Here is a 15845-nt window from a genome sequence, read left to right on the forward strand (position 1 = left end):
ACCTTAGACCTCTCCAACTGTTTAGACTACTTGTTCCTCTTCTTTCTCTACTATCTATGGCATAAACGCAGGAACAGATACTTTGCAAGCTGCCACAAAGAAAAAGATGCCTCCATATCATTCATCATTTAATGGCCCCATAATCCCTTGCGGGGTAGAGTCTGGGCAACTGAATGGAGCTAGCAGAGCATTTACTGTCCAGATGCCTTTCCTGTCACCAATGCGGAGCTTTGTCTAGCAGATATATTCTCATTGGGCTTGGAGAGAGAAATATCTGCCTCTACCTAGGATCGAACTCACAGCCTCCTGATTGTGAAGTGAGAGCTCCACCTCTAGGCCACTGCACCACTCTATGCCACCACATCATTGACCAACCATTAATAAGATTGTTAATTCAGGACTTATATTTTTTAATTCAACAGCCTCATATTGATAAATCTAACAAGATAGCAGTAAGGCAATACATAGAGCTTTCTGATCCCCAAGGCAAAATCTAGCAGATGGAGCTCACTATTAGTATAAGAGCTTGAGTGCCAAGACTTCCTTCCAAAGCTGCAATAATTGAGGACAGGAGAGTCACATAGCTGTTTCTTATCAACCAGAGCAACATTGGATGTCAACATTGCAAGGTTCTCCACTCACCTTTCCAATCTTACCAAATATTCTTTTTTTAACTCAGCCATTTGAAAATAATTCTTTTAGGCTTATATTATCTAGACAGTGAAACTGAAGAGGACCACTAGATGGTAGCAATGAATCAGAAATAGGGGTACATCTTTGCTGCCATCTTGTTATTCCCCCAACACTGTCAAACTATTTCCTAAGACTGTATTACTATTATTCTTCTCATCTTTCTTATTACCCATCTCCTCCCACTTATGACTATAACCTTGTTGCTTGTATCTTTACAATTTATATTGTTTTATTTAGTTTCCTAGTAGGATTTGATTGCTTATTTAGTATCTTATGACTATCATTAAGTGTAACTTGATACTTGATGAATGTATTTTTATATACACTGAGAGCTTATGTCCCAAAGACAAATTCCTTGTGTGTCCAATCACACTTAGCCAATAAAGAATTCTATTCTATTCTATTCTATTCTATTCTATTCTATTCTATTCTATTCTATGTAGCATTTTTTTCCAGCCATATATATGTTTTGCCAGCTCCTTCTTCCATAATTCTGTCCTAAACAAGGAGGAAAGATTCAATGACAAGAAAGATTGCAGCAATTATTGGGGAAGCAACCAGGACTTCCAAAGACTGGTTCCAGGATATGCTGCTTTGCTGAGTCAGTGGCTATATATCTATGTCTGCTCAAATGTTTACATTCTGTGTTTTTCTTCCCATTTGATTCATGTCACCTGCTATTTGGCCATTCTCTTCCTCTGGGAGATTGAGAAGCTTCTGCTTGGTGTTGGTTTGGTTTAGCCTGAGAATCACTTATTTCACCTGGATTTGTACTTATTAATTCACTTTCATTTACTTATTAATACATATTATTACCAAATACAATTGCATTCAATACAATATATCCATATATGAATAGTTCCAAGTATAATAATTAAAATTTGAATGAAACAAACTTATTTTCACTATGAGTAATTAAACTAAATTCTTTTCCTATTCAGTTTGCAAATGTTTAGGTTTCTTTTTAACTGCAGAGCACAATACTTAATTTAAAAACTGAACATGCTTTAAAATAAAGTCTTACCTTAACCAGGTAAACCTTACAGTTTCCAACATAATCAAAAGATAGGCCATCAAAGGTTCTATAATGGCGATCTCCGTATGTAGTACACATTGATGGGCACGGATGGAAATTGCATTTAAATGAGCCATGACTGCAGATGCTAAAACAGGGCAAATTTATAACAGTTACGTCAAATATAAACGATAATCTTTATATATAATATTTAACCAAATAGCATGACTCTGTTAAAAGTATGCTCCTACAAATTACTGATAAGTCCATTGCTTCAGAACTTGTACAAAGTTCATGTACATATGCAGCTAAGCTGATATTTATTTGAATAGAAAAGATCTATGTAAGTAAAGCAATTCATTTTCAGAATTCCTTACAAATAAATTATAGTTATTCTTATGCTTATAAGACTGCACATTCTAACATACCGTTGTCACGGGAGAAATCAGTTATATCATGACATCCTACATTCAAAATAATAAAACATTTCATTAATTTGATTAAACATGTATCTTATATCAGAAACTAAATCCTTCAAGTAAAAATTATAATATACAAACTGACTTAGGCAATCTAGTTCAACTTCTTTTATTGCTATCAACAATAATTTTAATTCAGATTCTTATTTTAAGGTATTTTAATGGCATAGAAGCAGAGGTCAAAAAACAAGTAAGACTAAACTGATTAATTTACACAGTTAAGTCAGTAATTTTTTATTTTAGCTTTTTCTTCAATGAATTTTCAATGTGCTGATTGGTGGCATGCATTTTTCCTCTGAATATACAGAAGATGCAGCTTGCTATGACACCTGTCTTTTCCCTGTTTGATATGATTAGATCAGGAAACATTAGTTTTGCATGAATTCTTATTGTTGCTTCCATGTCTCATGTCAAAGGAACTGATTTTAACAATAAACCAAATATAGAAAAATAAAGAAAGTAAAAGCACAAAAGCATAAAATAACAAACTGTCAAAAGGAGGGGAAAAAAACCCTGCATTGTATGAATGTTACAAAACCCATGTCTTGTTTCTTAAGTTTTCTTTCATTTTTTTTATTGTTCAAACACTGAGTTGAATTCCGCAGCAAATGAGCAAAGTCCATGATTGTTGACTATCTAATTCCTTCTTCTCAACCCTGCAGCCTCCATTGTATCCCAAAGCTCTGCCTCAAAAGAGTGGGGGTTCTTCAAAGTAGACTCTGCCATGGACTAGGGGGCACTGGAAAGATGGCCTTGCTGTCCCTCCTCAATGAATGAGAGAAGCCACTTCCACTGAAACAAACCTTCCACTGAATTCCATACATTGTCTCTAATGGTCATATAGTTCTTACAAAACAACAAAGCGGGATGATTTTAAAAGTAGACCTGGCATATTTCAAAGCAGCTGACATAGCATCTTCCTATACACATACTTCTTTTCTCAATATTATTTGTATAAGACAAAATAGGTCTACCATCACATGTAACAGTGTAATCTGCGTTACAAGTGACCATTCAATCCTAGGCCTGAATATTAGGCTTTTTATTTTATTTTATTTATTTTACTTTATTATTTTATTTTATTTAAACTTTTATTTATATGCTGCCCATCTCATCGAGAGGTGATTTGACTCTAACATGTAAGAAAAAATCAATAATTATAATCATATAAGATAACTTTTCATCAGACTTTGTGAAAATTCCAAAAAACAGGCTGTGATTTAATTCAGACAGAAGACCTGAAGTTAATTTCCTACCCATTTGTGGAGGGAGTTTATACTGTGATAAGGATACATTTCTTAACAAGAACATAAAAGGATATACCAACAATTTACCTATTCTTTTGCACTACATATTAAGAATTATGTTTACATTTCTCAGCAAATACTTTTTTTTTTCTTTAAGCTGAAAGCAGTGGCCTACTACTGTATTTTTCAGAACTGCCATCAGCCCCCCGAAATAAGGTTTTTGGAGGCTTTTCTTCTACTCTGTGTTTATATGCCAACCATCAATGATAGCTAAATCTGTACAGAGGTTTGGGAGCAAGGGAGGTATCTGGGGGATCATTTACCTTCCTGCCAAGTGGAGATGGCTTGTAAGTTGCTTCGCCAGTCGCCCAAAAGGCTATAAATGTCTTCTAAGCAGGTATTGAGGACCTGACAAAAGGCAGATGTAGTCAGTCAGCACAAGGCTGGAGTGGGCAAAGACATCCAGACAAGGCATGGATGAGTGCTGACTGGACCTGCTTACCCAGCAGAATCAAAAGGCCCAATTAATAGAAGTTTGATAGGAAAGTAAGGCACTAAGGGTTGAAATATGGCATTATGTTACCGCTTAATGTATGTTGTGGGTTTCAGTAGTGCCATATCTTACTTCCTTTCTATAATACATTCCTGTCAGTCCTGGTGACAAGATGCTACTTTAAATATTTTAATAAAATTGTTCACATGGTTCATAGGAAAATCAGTTTTCAGTTTTTGGCTGATAACCCTAGATGAAACTGTTTATGAAAAGGAGTAGTGAAAGAGCTAGGTTCTTTAAACAAAAAAAAAAAACCTGTGAAAGTGCCAATGAAAATTAAGGGGGAAATTATCAGAAAGTTCTTACACTCTTGAACCAAAAAAAACCTCTTTTGAATTTAAATTTGAAAAGGTAAAAAGGACTAAAGTGGAAAAAATTATTAGCCTCACATTTTGAGGAGACTTGGAGATAAGCTACAGCTTACATATTAATGTATGAAAAAATTATTGTATAATTAAAAAAATAAAAATAACATAGCCTTGGCAGGATGGACTTTAAGAAGAGAAGCCTTGGTGAGGAAACTATGTGTCTGACCCTTTCTTTTTTTCCCCAAATAATTTTGGTGACTTTTTCCCCATCATGGGATTTAAAGTTAAATTTGTAAAAAGGAGAAAGTGTCTGCTTCTGTATTCATAACCCTAATAAAATATTTTAATAGTAATCCCTTTGTATTCATTCTTTCCTAATCCATTTTGGAACCACTGAAAATTTGTTTAAATATCTATGTTAGTGCAAATGAAATTTGAGTCCATTAAGAAGAAAAAACAATATTCAAAACTATCATATTACAAGTCATGTATAAAATGAACATTAATAAATAAAGGAAATTATTTCTACTTACCAGGTATGGCAAGAAGAAATTACTTTGTCCCCAGGAAAATATTCTTTGCCTTTCCAGGTACATGGGCATTCATTTGGCTTGAAGCACATATCACCATATTTAAAAAGGCTGTGGAAACAGCAGATAGGCATTCATTGTCAGTTATAGTTCAATACTATTAGATATAGATGATAAATGATAGGTAGGTAGGTAGGCAGACAGACAGATGATAATAAATAGGGAGGCAGGCAGGCAGGCAGATAGAAAAAGTAGGTAGGTAGGTAGGTAATAGGTAAAAGAGAAAAACCTTACTGCAGAGAATAATAAGACTCGTAGTATTCTCTTTTTTAATGCAAGTATGTATGCTCAAATGCAGCAAAATCATATCTATCAGTTTCAGCTAAAGAACTTTTCAGCAAACTAAGAATTGTGAATTGTGACATTTAATAGCATCATCAGAAAATTGTAAAGTGCATATTTCCCCCCACTTTTTGCTCTAGAAAAAATTCTGTGCACTTTAGGCAAAGGTTCCCAAGGAGATCTGGATAACCAGATAACAAAATGTGACTATGAAAATATGTTTTGCTTTACTGATATATAATATCCTGAATAAAATCCAATATGCTCTACAGGAATAGGAGCTATAACTAAAATAGGGCAGCTGGTATTCTTAGCATTAGGACAGTTTCCTTTGAGTTAAGCTTGACTCCTCATGACTTCATGGACAAACCGTGTACTTCCCTTGGCAACAATCCAGAAAGGATTTGCCTCTATCACTTTTGAATTAACCTAAATCACTGACATTCTACAGTAATCTCCCATCCCAGTAATGAATATTAAGCCACATTCTGCTTAGCTTTCAAGCCCAGGCAAGATTTTGTCTTTCTCAGGTAGCATCAAGTGTCCAATTACAAAATTACTATCATAAGAGATCTACCAAAAACTCAAATCAAATGAAGATTATGAAAAGTATTACACCATTATACCAATGTATTATACCATTTATCGGAAATGCACACTGTAAAGAATGGAATAAACATTACTGTGTTGCAAGTATAATGAAAATCACTCTCCACATTATCTAATTAATTATCTACGAAATTATCTAATATCACCCTATACATTTCCCTTCCCCTTTCAGAATGGCTTCTTCTGTCATGCTGATCTCTTTTACAGCTGCGGTTATGTAAATAGGGAGGTATGTGGGACTCACAGGATTTCAGAGGGTGGGTTAATATAAGACTGGGCATCCATCTCAGCTAAAGCCCTCACCTTTAGACAGCTGGATACATGCTGATTTCCTATACAAGAGCAAAAGCAACAGAGAAATTGAACTATTCAGAAAGCCCTTGTTTTGGTGCCCACCACTTCAAACGTTTGCATATCTGTGATGGAATGTGCACCTGGAGAAGAAGAGCACAGGAGAGTTTTGGCAACAAAAAGCATTCCCATAGACGGGTCCAGATTAAGAGACTGCATAGTCTCTAGCTGGAGGTGGGCGGGAAGAGGTTCAGGGTAGCCACACCCTAGAATCTCCAAGAATTTATCTAGTGGTTTAGAAGGTTGTAGTTTTAGTTTGGTAAGATTCTGTCTATTAGATGAAAGCAAATAAAGAATTAGACTCAACTGGATTTTGCTGTGTCATTTTTGGGATTGGATCTGATCTTATTAGTGTTTGAAAGCAGCGCAGTACTAAGCCCTGTAGAAGAAATGAACACTTGTTATAGTTTTCAGGTTGTTGGCAATGGGTTGACAATGGATTGTTCTGGGCTGTCTATTAGTATGTCCCAGTTATAATGTTCCTGGATTCCAAATGCAAGATTACAGTCATTGCGCTTAATGCAGTGTTTCCTCAGCCTTAGCAATTGCTGGTTGAGGAATTCTGGGAATTGAACATCTTAAAGCTGTCAACACTGGCTTAATGTAATAGCTCTATCACCAAATAAAAACAATTAAGAAGAAAATGTTTTCAACAAAGCAGAAAAATAGCTCTCACCTAGGATTCTCAGTAATAAAAAAACAAGTTTTCAGATACAATATTTTTTTCTTCTAATATTTCTTCGAGAGCATTTTTTAAATATCCTCTTAATTCTGGAGGAAGAAACCCCAAAATATATTCAGTGAGCATTTTGAAGCTGGTTCTTGATCAGCAATACCAGAGCAATCTTGTACTGCTTTATATTTAATTAAAAATATCCAAGAAAAAATAAAACATAGTCTTTCTCTTAATTTTAATTCATATTCCTGCCCCACAAAAAAATCTGAAGAAAAACATGATATATATTATATTATATTATATTATATTATATTATATTATATAAAATTTCAATAAATCAAATCCAAGAGGAAAGGGGAAAAGATGCAACATTTCTTTGGCTATAACCAACAGAATTACAAATAAGCTAATATAAAAAGAAATCTAGTTAAAACTATTCTGTTACACTATTACTATTGTTATTACTATATATGTTAATATTTCTTTTTGTTCTTTCTTTGCTTTTTTGTAAATGATATGCCCTGACCAATACACTGTATTCAAAACACTATATATAACAACAACATCATAGTTTCTCTTTCCTTTTAACATTAGGGCCTTATTTAAAACTTATTAAGACAGCCCTCCCACCTTTTCTAAACTACAAAATTCCCACTGGTTTATACTACCAACAAAAGAGGTCGCATTCAGAAACAAAGAGCATCACTTTAGCCAGGCAAGACAAAAGTGCAAATTTTATCTCTGAAATATAATCCTACATAAAACAAGTGCTAACAGCTTTCTCTTTTGAAAATCCAGGCAGACAGATTGATTTCAAGGATCTAAGAATTTGTAAAAAAGAAGATGCCATTCAGATGACAAATGAGTTCTTTTTACTATGAATGGCCATTATTCACAAAGACAAAGTTTGATGTACAACTTACAGATAAAATTAAATGTAGGCACTCACTTATAAATGCTATAATTTGACCAATATACTATTTAATTTTACAGTCACCTTAATCAGGTGCCTTAGCACAAGATTTAAACAATAATCATAGCCTGGCACCATTCCTCCATCCAATGATAAATGCACTTAATTGTTGTTCACTTTAAAGAGTTATGAAATCCTAGAGGGGAAAAAACCCACACATATATTTATTACTAATGGCTATTTTCATTGTTCTAAAGAAACAGAACAGAATTACTACTTCATGTGTTTGGTTCTTGAGCTTCAGAAGTACAATCTCTAAGATGAAGAGTAAAGATTTCATTACAAATTATTTAGAAAAATCTCACATTTGTTGAGTTCTGGTATATGAAGACACAACCACTAAATGTAACATGCCTATTGTACTTTTTCTGCTAATATTATATTGAATGCAGTCTATAAGTTCAAGGCTTTCTACTTGAAATACCGTATGGATTTAAAAAACAAGACATTTCCTTTTATGATAGATACTCAAGGCTATTTTAATGTTATATATCTAATATATGTGCATGATTTTGAATTATACCATTTTGGAACTGCTGCCTGTTCAATAAAAAATACAACAAAAATTATTCATTATTTCACTCCAATAATAACCTAAAAGGACTCCCAAAAACATGGTTTCAAAATTAAATTCCTTCTATGCAATTATTCCCCTAATTCTCTCTGGCCATTGATAAGAGACATTCTTGGATTCCATTAAAATTATTTTTGTATGTGTGTTTGTGGATAAATTAGAAAGTGATGATTTTTTGCCTTTTCTTTTTTTAGCAAATGTTCCAGGAATTTATTTAAGCTTCTTACAAGTTATTTGATCTGTTATGCCATCTGTTCGAGAAGATATTTTAAACTGAGGGCAAGAAAAACATTTCAAGCAAAACAGGCATACATACAGATTGCCACAAAGGATTCAATATTTCATTTTCAAATGAGTACTAGTGATGATTGCAATATTCAGAATTGTGAGTGGACAGAGGAACTTGAGATATCCTCTGTCCTCAGAGTTATTTTAAACTTTGATTATGCTGAAGTTTACCACAGTGCTTTATTACAGGACTATGTAGCAGATAAGACTGCTGTCCTTTCTACTCCTTATGGCCTTTAAGGCAAGGGGTTTCCAACCTTAAGACTTGTGGACTTTAACTCCCAGAAGTTAAAGAACCAGGAACCCTGAAAACATAGTTTAAGAGGTATTTTTCTGTTTTATCCAACCATGACATACATAGATGTGCCAACCATGACATAGATGTTATTTCTAAGAAGCAGGATTCATTGGGAAGCTACCACAGATAGAAAAACAAATGATGAACAAACATCAATGTTGTCATAAAATTCAGTGCTAATTATTGCCAGAAATAGCAGCTCAAGAAAGTGAAAGGAACATGTCTGGCACCTTGGTAGGATAAAACTGTATCTATGATTTTAATGAGTTTTTATTTTTAGACAGACTGAATATTAAATATAGATATTGATATTCATGGAGTATCCTGACTAATGGGAAGCATTGTACAAAACACAAAATATATACTTCCTTCTGAGAGATAGAGTTGGCCTATATGTATAACCCACTGAAGGAATAGTTCACAAGTATGAGGCCTTACAGAATGCAGCCCTAGATACGGAATGTTTACTGAATCTGTGAATGTGTGAAAAACAATCTCTCTGTGCAGGGCTTGTAGATACAAACCCACATTCTCTTCTCTCTTCTTTAGAACTACTACAAAAGTAGAAATTTCACAACTTAAAATCATAGTTTTCCAGCTAACTACTTTTAACAAAATAGAATTCTATGCATGAAATACAAAAACATAAAACTTCACCAACATAACCATGGAACAACATTAATGGGAAGGAAATATCTTGTTCTAAAGAGACAAGACACTGAAACTCAAAGGATGTGAAGGAATAAATACAAGTATTGTAGATAGATACTTGTGGTGCTTAAACTTTTGATTTGGTTGTATTTCCTCGTGCTGTGGGGTCTATGACAATTTGATGGGGCCAATTTGCCATGGCCATCTCAACACGGGAATAACCAACTTGCTACAGTCAACTCACCACAGGACAACTCGCCACAGTTAACTTGCCACAGGATAATTTGCTGCAGGACAAGAGTTACACTAATATCAAAGAAATGGTAGAATAGAATTGTTAAAGAATGTGAGTTGGCTGTGGCAAGTTGTCCTGCAGTGAGTTGGCTGTGGTGAGTTGGCCATGGCCAGTTGGCTTTGTCAAGTTGGTCATGGCAAGTTGGCTGCAGTGAATTGTCCCATTTTGCTTGCTGTGTTGTCTCAGCGTAAGAAAGAAAGCAAAACTATTCCTTAGTTCTGGAGCTGAACATGTTCATTAAAGGTTTTCAATTATTTAAAAGGGAATGAGAAATCATACATGAATTTGTATGCACTAAGTGCTGATGGAAGTGGAAGCTATGTTGCATGATTAAAAAATAGACTAAATATTATCTGCATATTTCCTTACTTACCCAGTGGGACACATGCATCCAGAAAAGCATGGAAGTTGTGCAGACATAGTAATATTTAGCAGTTGATTTTCACAAGTTCTCTCCCTGCCAAGTTCCATAGTTGGTGGATTGCTACAATTAACATAGATTTGCTCTTCAGGGCAATTGTGATCTAGAAAAATACAGCATAGTCAATTTTCTATATTCTATAAAACTGTTCAATACAGAGGCCTAGCAGTAACATATTTTAAGAGGTTTGCACAACTTTATGGTTATGGAGTATATAGCTATTACCTGTATCGTTAACATATTTCTCACCAAAATTATAAATAATAAATAATAATAAATAAATAAGACTTTCTTAAATTATTTCTGCTCCAGTCTTCTTGCATATAGATCACACATAAGTATGCGAGAAGACTAAGGTCTGGACAAAAGTCATCTGTGTTAAATTTGTTTTTGTTTTACTTTACATACCAGTGTTGTCTTCACAGTTCATCATCCCATTTCTGCAGTGGCTGCGGAAAAATTGCAATAAATAAATAAAAATAAAAACATTTTTTTAAAAGTTGGAAATCTAACCCTATGTCTCTTGGAACAAACAAAAAATCATCAGTTGTTTTCACAAATAATCTTTAGAACCATTCTTGTGCTAGACTATAGATTACATCGGACAACATTTTTTTTTTAAAGTTAGTGATTATGACAGACCTTCAAACTGAACACCAATATAATTTATATCATGTAGGAATCTTGAGAAATATGAAATTCACTTTTAATAACTAAAATGCATTTAATCACATGTTTTCAACAAATGCTTGAGTTCAACAGGAAGTGTTTTCATTTGTACTTAGTGTCTGATAAATCTTATTGTAGTGCCACCCAGAGTCAGTTGGTTGAGTTAGACAATCATGAAAAATAAGTAAGTAAGTAAGCAAGCAAGCAAGTAGTCAGCCAGCACTGATGGATTCCAGTTGTCCTAATGCCATTTTCCCATTATACATTATCCTAGTGAAAACTTTCACCATATTCATCACTGACTGCGTCTAGTTTTTTGGGAAAGAAGTCCAAGTGTGAATGCGGCAAATGAATCTTCAGTGACATGTTGCATTTCATGGTCTTGTATGCTGTAAGAAGTTTGTCAATCAGCTAAATGTAGTTTGGTACTCCGCAGTTGCCAACAAAATTCTCGATGACAACCTTGAATGCTTTCCAAGTGATTTGTCTGGCCTCATTAACAGATCTTTGAATCGCTTGTCACTGATGATATATTGATCCGTGGACCAACAAAAATGCCTTGCTTAATCTCGCCATCAATTATTTTTGGAAACCTCTGCCTAAAATAATGAAAACCTTCATCTTCCTTATTCATAGCTTTCACAGATTTTTTCATCAGTCCAAATTTTATGAAAAGCTGAGGCAAAATAATTTTATAAGGTCAACAAGTGGTTCATGTGACATGTTTTTCTGTCGTGGAATTAAATTATTTTAGAGTGGTTATTTCTTTTTAATGTAATACTATTCTCTTGCATGGTTGTCCCATTCACATATGTTGCAAACAGTACTTGGTATATCCAAGCTGCATTCCATGCAGCAAAGAGGCATTACTTTTAGAGCTCCACAGATATTCAAGTTGTACTTGGTGTACTGGATGCGCTTCAACAACATTCCATGTTTTTGTATGTTTCTTTCATGTGTGTAGCACAGCCAATGAAATGTGCCCTGGTGCCATCATGTAAAAATAGATTTTTATAAATGTATGTGATAGGTTAAATTACCAGTTATTTTTGTGATTAGCAAGCAAATATCTATAAGACACACCCAAAAGTGTTCAGGAAGCAAAATCTTTGTTGTCCACTATTATGTGTTAGAATAGAAGGTAATGTTTAAACATAAAGTGGATATCTTGAATGAACAAGATTTGAATCATGACAGCACAGTCAATAATAAAAGGAAGGTACAAAAAGTATTTGAGGAGATAAAGAAGTGACTGAGTTGGTAAGATATTAGAGAACTGAACCTCCTCAGCTGCCACCCTATCTCAGACTCCTACTACCAGTCATCCCATCCACCTTGTAATGAGAAATTGGAGGCAGGGGGGAATCTTTGCCTTTGGCAACATGGTGCCTCATGTAAATCCCTTTCTTCTTTCTTTAATAAAAAGAAAAATAAATCACAGACAGAAAAATTTTCTGAAGAAAATTCAGCATCCAACCATATCCTAAGGGAGATGACAGTTAAAAATTAGATAGATAGATAGATAGATAGATAGATAGATAGAAAGAAAGAAAGAAAGATAGATCCCAGTCAGTGGAAAATTGAGATATATGTAAACTTGACTGGAAATATGAGAATAACTTACCACTTTCCAAAAGAAGTGATTATATTTTCTCCAGGGGGGTAGTCAATACCATGAAAATAGCATGGGCATTCATTTCTATAGGGAAAATGAAAACAAGTACTGAATATTATTATACCATTTATATTTTATTTATAAAGAAAACAAAGCATTCCAAGCAAGCATTATGCACTGGAATGCTTTCTTAGCAAGTAAAGCCTATGTACAGCCAAGTAAGATGGGTTACAGATATACAAATGATAGCACATAAGTACTATATATATTTTTATTTTTAAAATGCTACTTTAAAAAAAACATAGCATGCAAACATAGCATTCTTCCTATCAGAAATTATAATAAAATATGCAGAAATCCAGAAAAAAGTGATATAATGACTACAGACTTAGTCAAATCAGGTAAAGCTTAACTGCAGCATTCTGTTTGGAAAAATCAGTCAATGTGTTTGCTATTGTTTCTATCTACAGAAATGATTTTTTGATGTAACATAACTGGTGTTCCCTTTTAACCAATACAGTTACTAGATAATAAAATCCATATTATGCCACCATGAAATAAATTATATTTGGGGAATATTTCATTAGAATTTTAGAAAAGATTTGACTCCCGAAGTAAATATAATTATTTATGACATTAATGACCAAACTCTACTAATGCTACCTAGTGGAATGCTAGAAGAGTGAGGGACCACATCTCCAACTTGGCACAGTGCAGGGTGTAGAATCATTACTATCTCTCGTGCCCACCATTGCTTTCTGTCCAGTTACTCAATACATTAGAAATTTGTTTTTCAGGTCCATTTATATGAAAGCTTGAAGATTTTTTCCACTAATTGCTTAGTTCTGAAAGCATACAGTTATAAACAAATAATATCAACCTAATACAACGTACTGTGGCACACATCTGTCAGTTTTGATGTTCAGATACAATCCAGAGGGGCAGGTACAGCCTTCAACACAGTCACCATTACATGCCTCTGGCACGGAGAATGCTCGGCAGCTCCTACCACAGGTAGATACACAAGTACTGTATTCCTTTGTATCTTCACATGAAAGAGCTGATCAAATGAAAAGAAGAAAACTTCTCATGTTACAAGTCAAATGCATACGCGTTCACTGAATATAAGATGCTGTTACTAAATACTATGTATGCTTGCTCAGAAGTTAGTTCCAGCAAATTTAGATTAGGCACAAGACTTGAGCATACAAAACTATTTCATTAGCAATAAATTATGTTACTACATGAACTAAAATCTGCATTACATTCAACATTCAGTGTAGATTTGAATCATTTTCTTATTTTTTTTTCTCCTAGTTTTGGGGATGAGTACTGAACACTTATTTAGATTTTGCAGAGTGATTTCTGCATAGCTCTCATCTCAAAATGGCAAGAAATCATGCATATATTTTCAGCAATTTTGTTCCAATAATTGTTTCACACCAGAAAGGCAGATTCAGATCTCAGAACAGCCTGATTCAAGAATGTCTCATGATGAAACATTTGGCCTAACCTTAATCCGGGAGACACAATCCTAGTCTTGCCATCATAAAAATCCCCTCCAATAATACAGAGGCTTTTTCACATTTTAGGAGCAGAATACTACACGATAAAACATCTTGCATTTACACAAGTCCTGTAAAACACTTCCAATCACTTTACAGGTGAAGGAAGCTTTCATCTTCCTTGCACTCCATGTTTGCCATACTGTGATATAAGCAATGAAAAAAAGACGGAGGAAAGAAATCTTTAACTGCAAGAATTCGTAGAAGAGCTCTAGCATAATTTTCTACTGATGCCCACAATTGTATGGAAACAAGCAAAGAAATTAAGTTCAGGTATTTTACCACTTTACAGGGTTTAGGACAGTTGCTATATTTGGATATTGAAAAATAACTTACCACATTCTGGGACACTCCTCCGGAAATTGATCTCCACTCCAAATCTATGGCACAAGTGGGCATAATGGGAGAGAGCAGAACACATACAGATCTGCCCACACTTGCAGGTGTCTCTTCTACACTGTTCAAAATAGGGGAGAGGACTCAGATAGGTATAGCATGGCGCAAAGAGTTCTTTGGTAATGATGCTGCAGGCTTCTGTTGCATAAGCAGCTGTCAAAGTAATAAATAGAAATAACCAGGTTTTAGTGTGAGATCCTTTAATTTAAAAGCATTGTAAAGCCTTTTTTTTTTTTTATCCTGGGGAACAAAAATGTCTGTTTCTGCTTCTCTGATAACCAATACAATCACTGAGGGAGCTTGTAGATGTAAATTGTATTGACTTCTTTCAAGAACACTTGAATTGCAATCACCATAAATACTTTCTCCTTCTCTTCTTCATACAGCTCATTCTTTATTTATATTTAGAGCACTGTGGGGATCATGCCACACTAAACATATTGCAGAGTTATAAACGATAGTAGCTCCATCAGATGATTATTTATAAGGAATGCTGAGAATTCTATTTTAGCAATATCTGAAGGGCTACAAGTTCTCCATACAATAGGATGACCTGCTTCAACAATTAATCACTGATTTGCTGAACATAAATTCTGTTATTTCACATAAAAATACTAATAATATTGCAATGCAAATAGTATTACAAAAAATAACCTCTAAAGCTCTATTGTTTTGTGGGAGTGACAACAAGGAAAGATTTTAATCAGGCACCTAATCAGATTTTTGAAATTATTATTTATATTTTCAAAAAAATCAGTACTTTTTAATAATTTGGGGCAATTTAGAATTTATTTATCTAGCTTAGCCATAAAAGGAAATAAACCATTCAAAGCCTGAATTACAACAACACCGAATGCAACAGAAATTAAAGATAAATGGTAATTATAACTTTTAAAGAAATATCCATAGTGCTGCATAGAGCACCATGAGCAGAGCATTATAAACACTATCATCTTGTTTTTATAAGGATACTGGGTTAACATATATATTTGGGCCTGGCTTATCTTAGATATTTTCTTAACATGTGTGATTGAGTTTAAAGTTTAAGTGCCTGCATACAAACATCACAGCTTTAGAAGCCCAAAACGAACCTTAAACATTAAACATTTTCTCATTGTTACTCTCCATTTCTTTTTCATTCATACTTACCTGCTTGTAAATGAACATCACATGGATCTATTGATGAACTGTCATACCCAGGACTACAGGATGATGATGTTTTCCAGGAATTTCCAAAAAGCTGAGGTGTAGTTTCTGGCACTCCAACTGGAGATCTTTTTTTATTGATTTTCAGCAA

General features: G+C 34.2%; 1 protein-coding gene across 1 annotated transcript in view; it reads right to left on the bottom strand.

The window, feature by feature from the left end:
- OTOG (otogelin) overlaps positions 1-15845 on the bottom strand; it is a 108592-nt gene that overhangs the window by 61372 nt on the left and 31375 nt on the right. The window contains exons 17-24 of the mRNA XM_026706431.2: positions 15698-15822; positions 14489-14701; positions 13482-13647; positions 12597-12671; positions 10712-10752; positions 10256-10406; positions 4829-4936; positions 1718-1856 (exon numbers count right to left, since the gene is read on the bottom strand). Coding sequence (XP_026562216.2) covers positions 1718-1856; positions 4829-4936; positions 10256-10406; positions 10712-10752; positions 12597-12671; positions 13482-13647; positions 14489-14701; positions 15698-15822 — 1018 coding nt within the window. The remainder of the gene's footprint in view (positions 1-1717; positions 1857-4828; positions 4937-10255; positions 10407-10711; positions 10753-12596; positions 12672-13481; positions 13648-14488; positions 14702-15697; positions 15823-15845) is intronic.

The sequence above is a fragment of the Pseudonaja textilis genome, chromosome 1 (genome assembly GCF_049901715.1).
Source record: "Pseudonaja textilis isolate UNSWEBS1 chromosome 1, rPseTex1.2, whole genome shotgun sequence".
In the NCBI taxonomy this organism is placed as follows: Eukaryota; Metazoa; Chordata; class Lepidosauria; order Squamata; family Elapidae; genus Pseudonaja; species Pseudonaja textilis.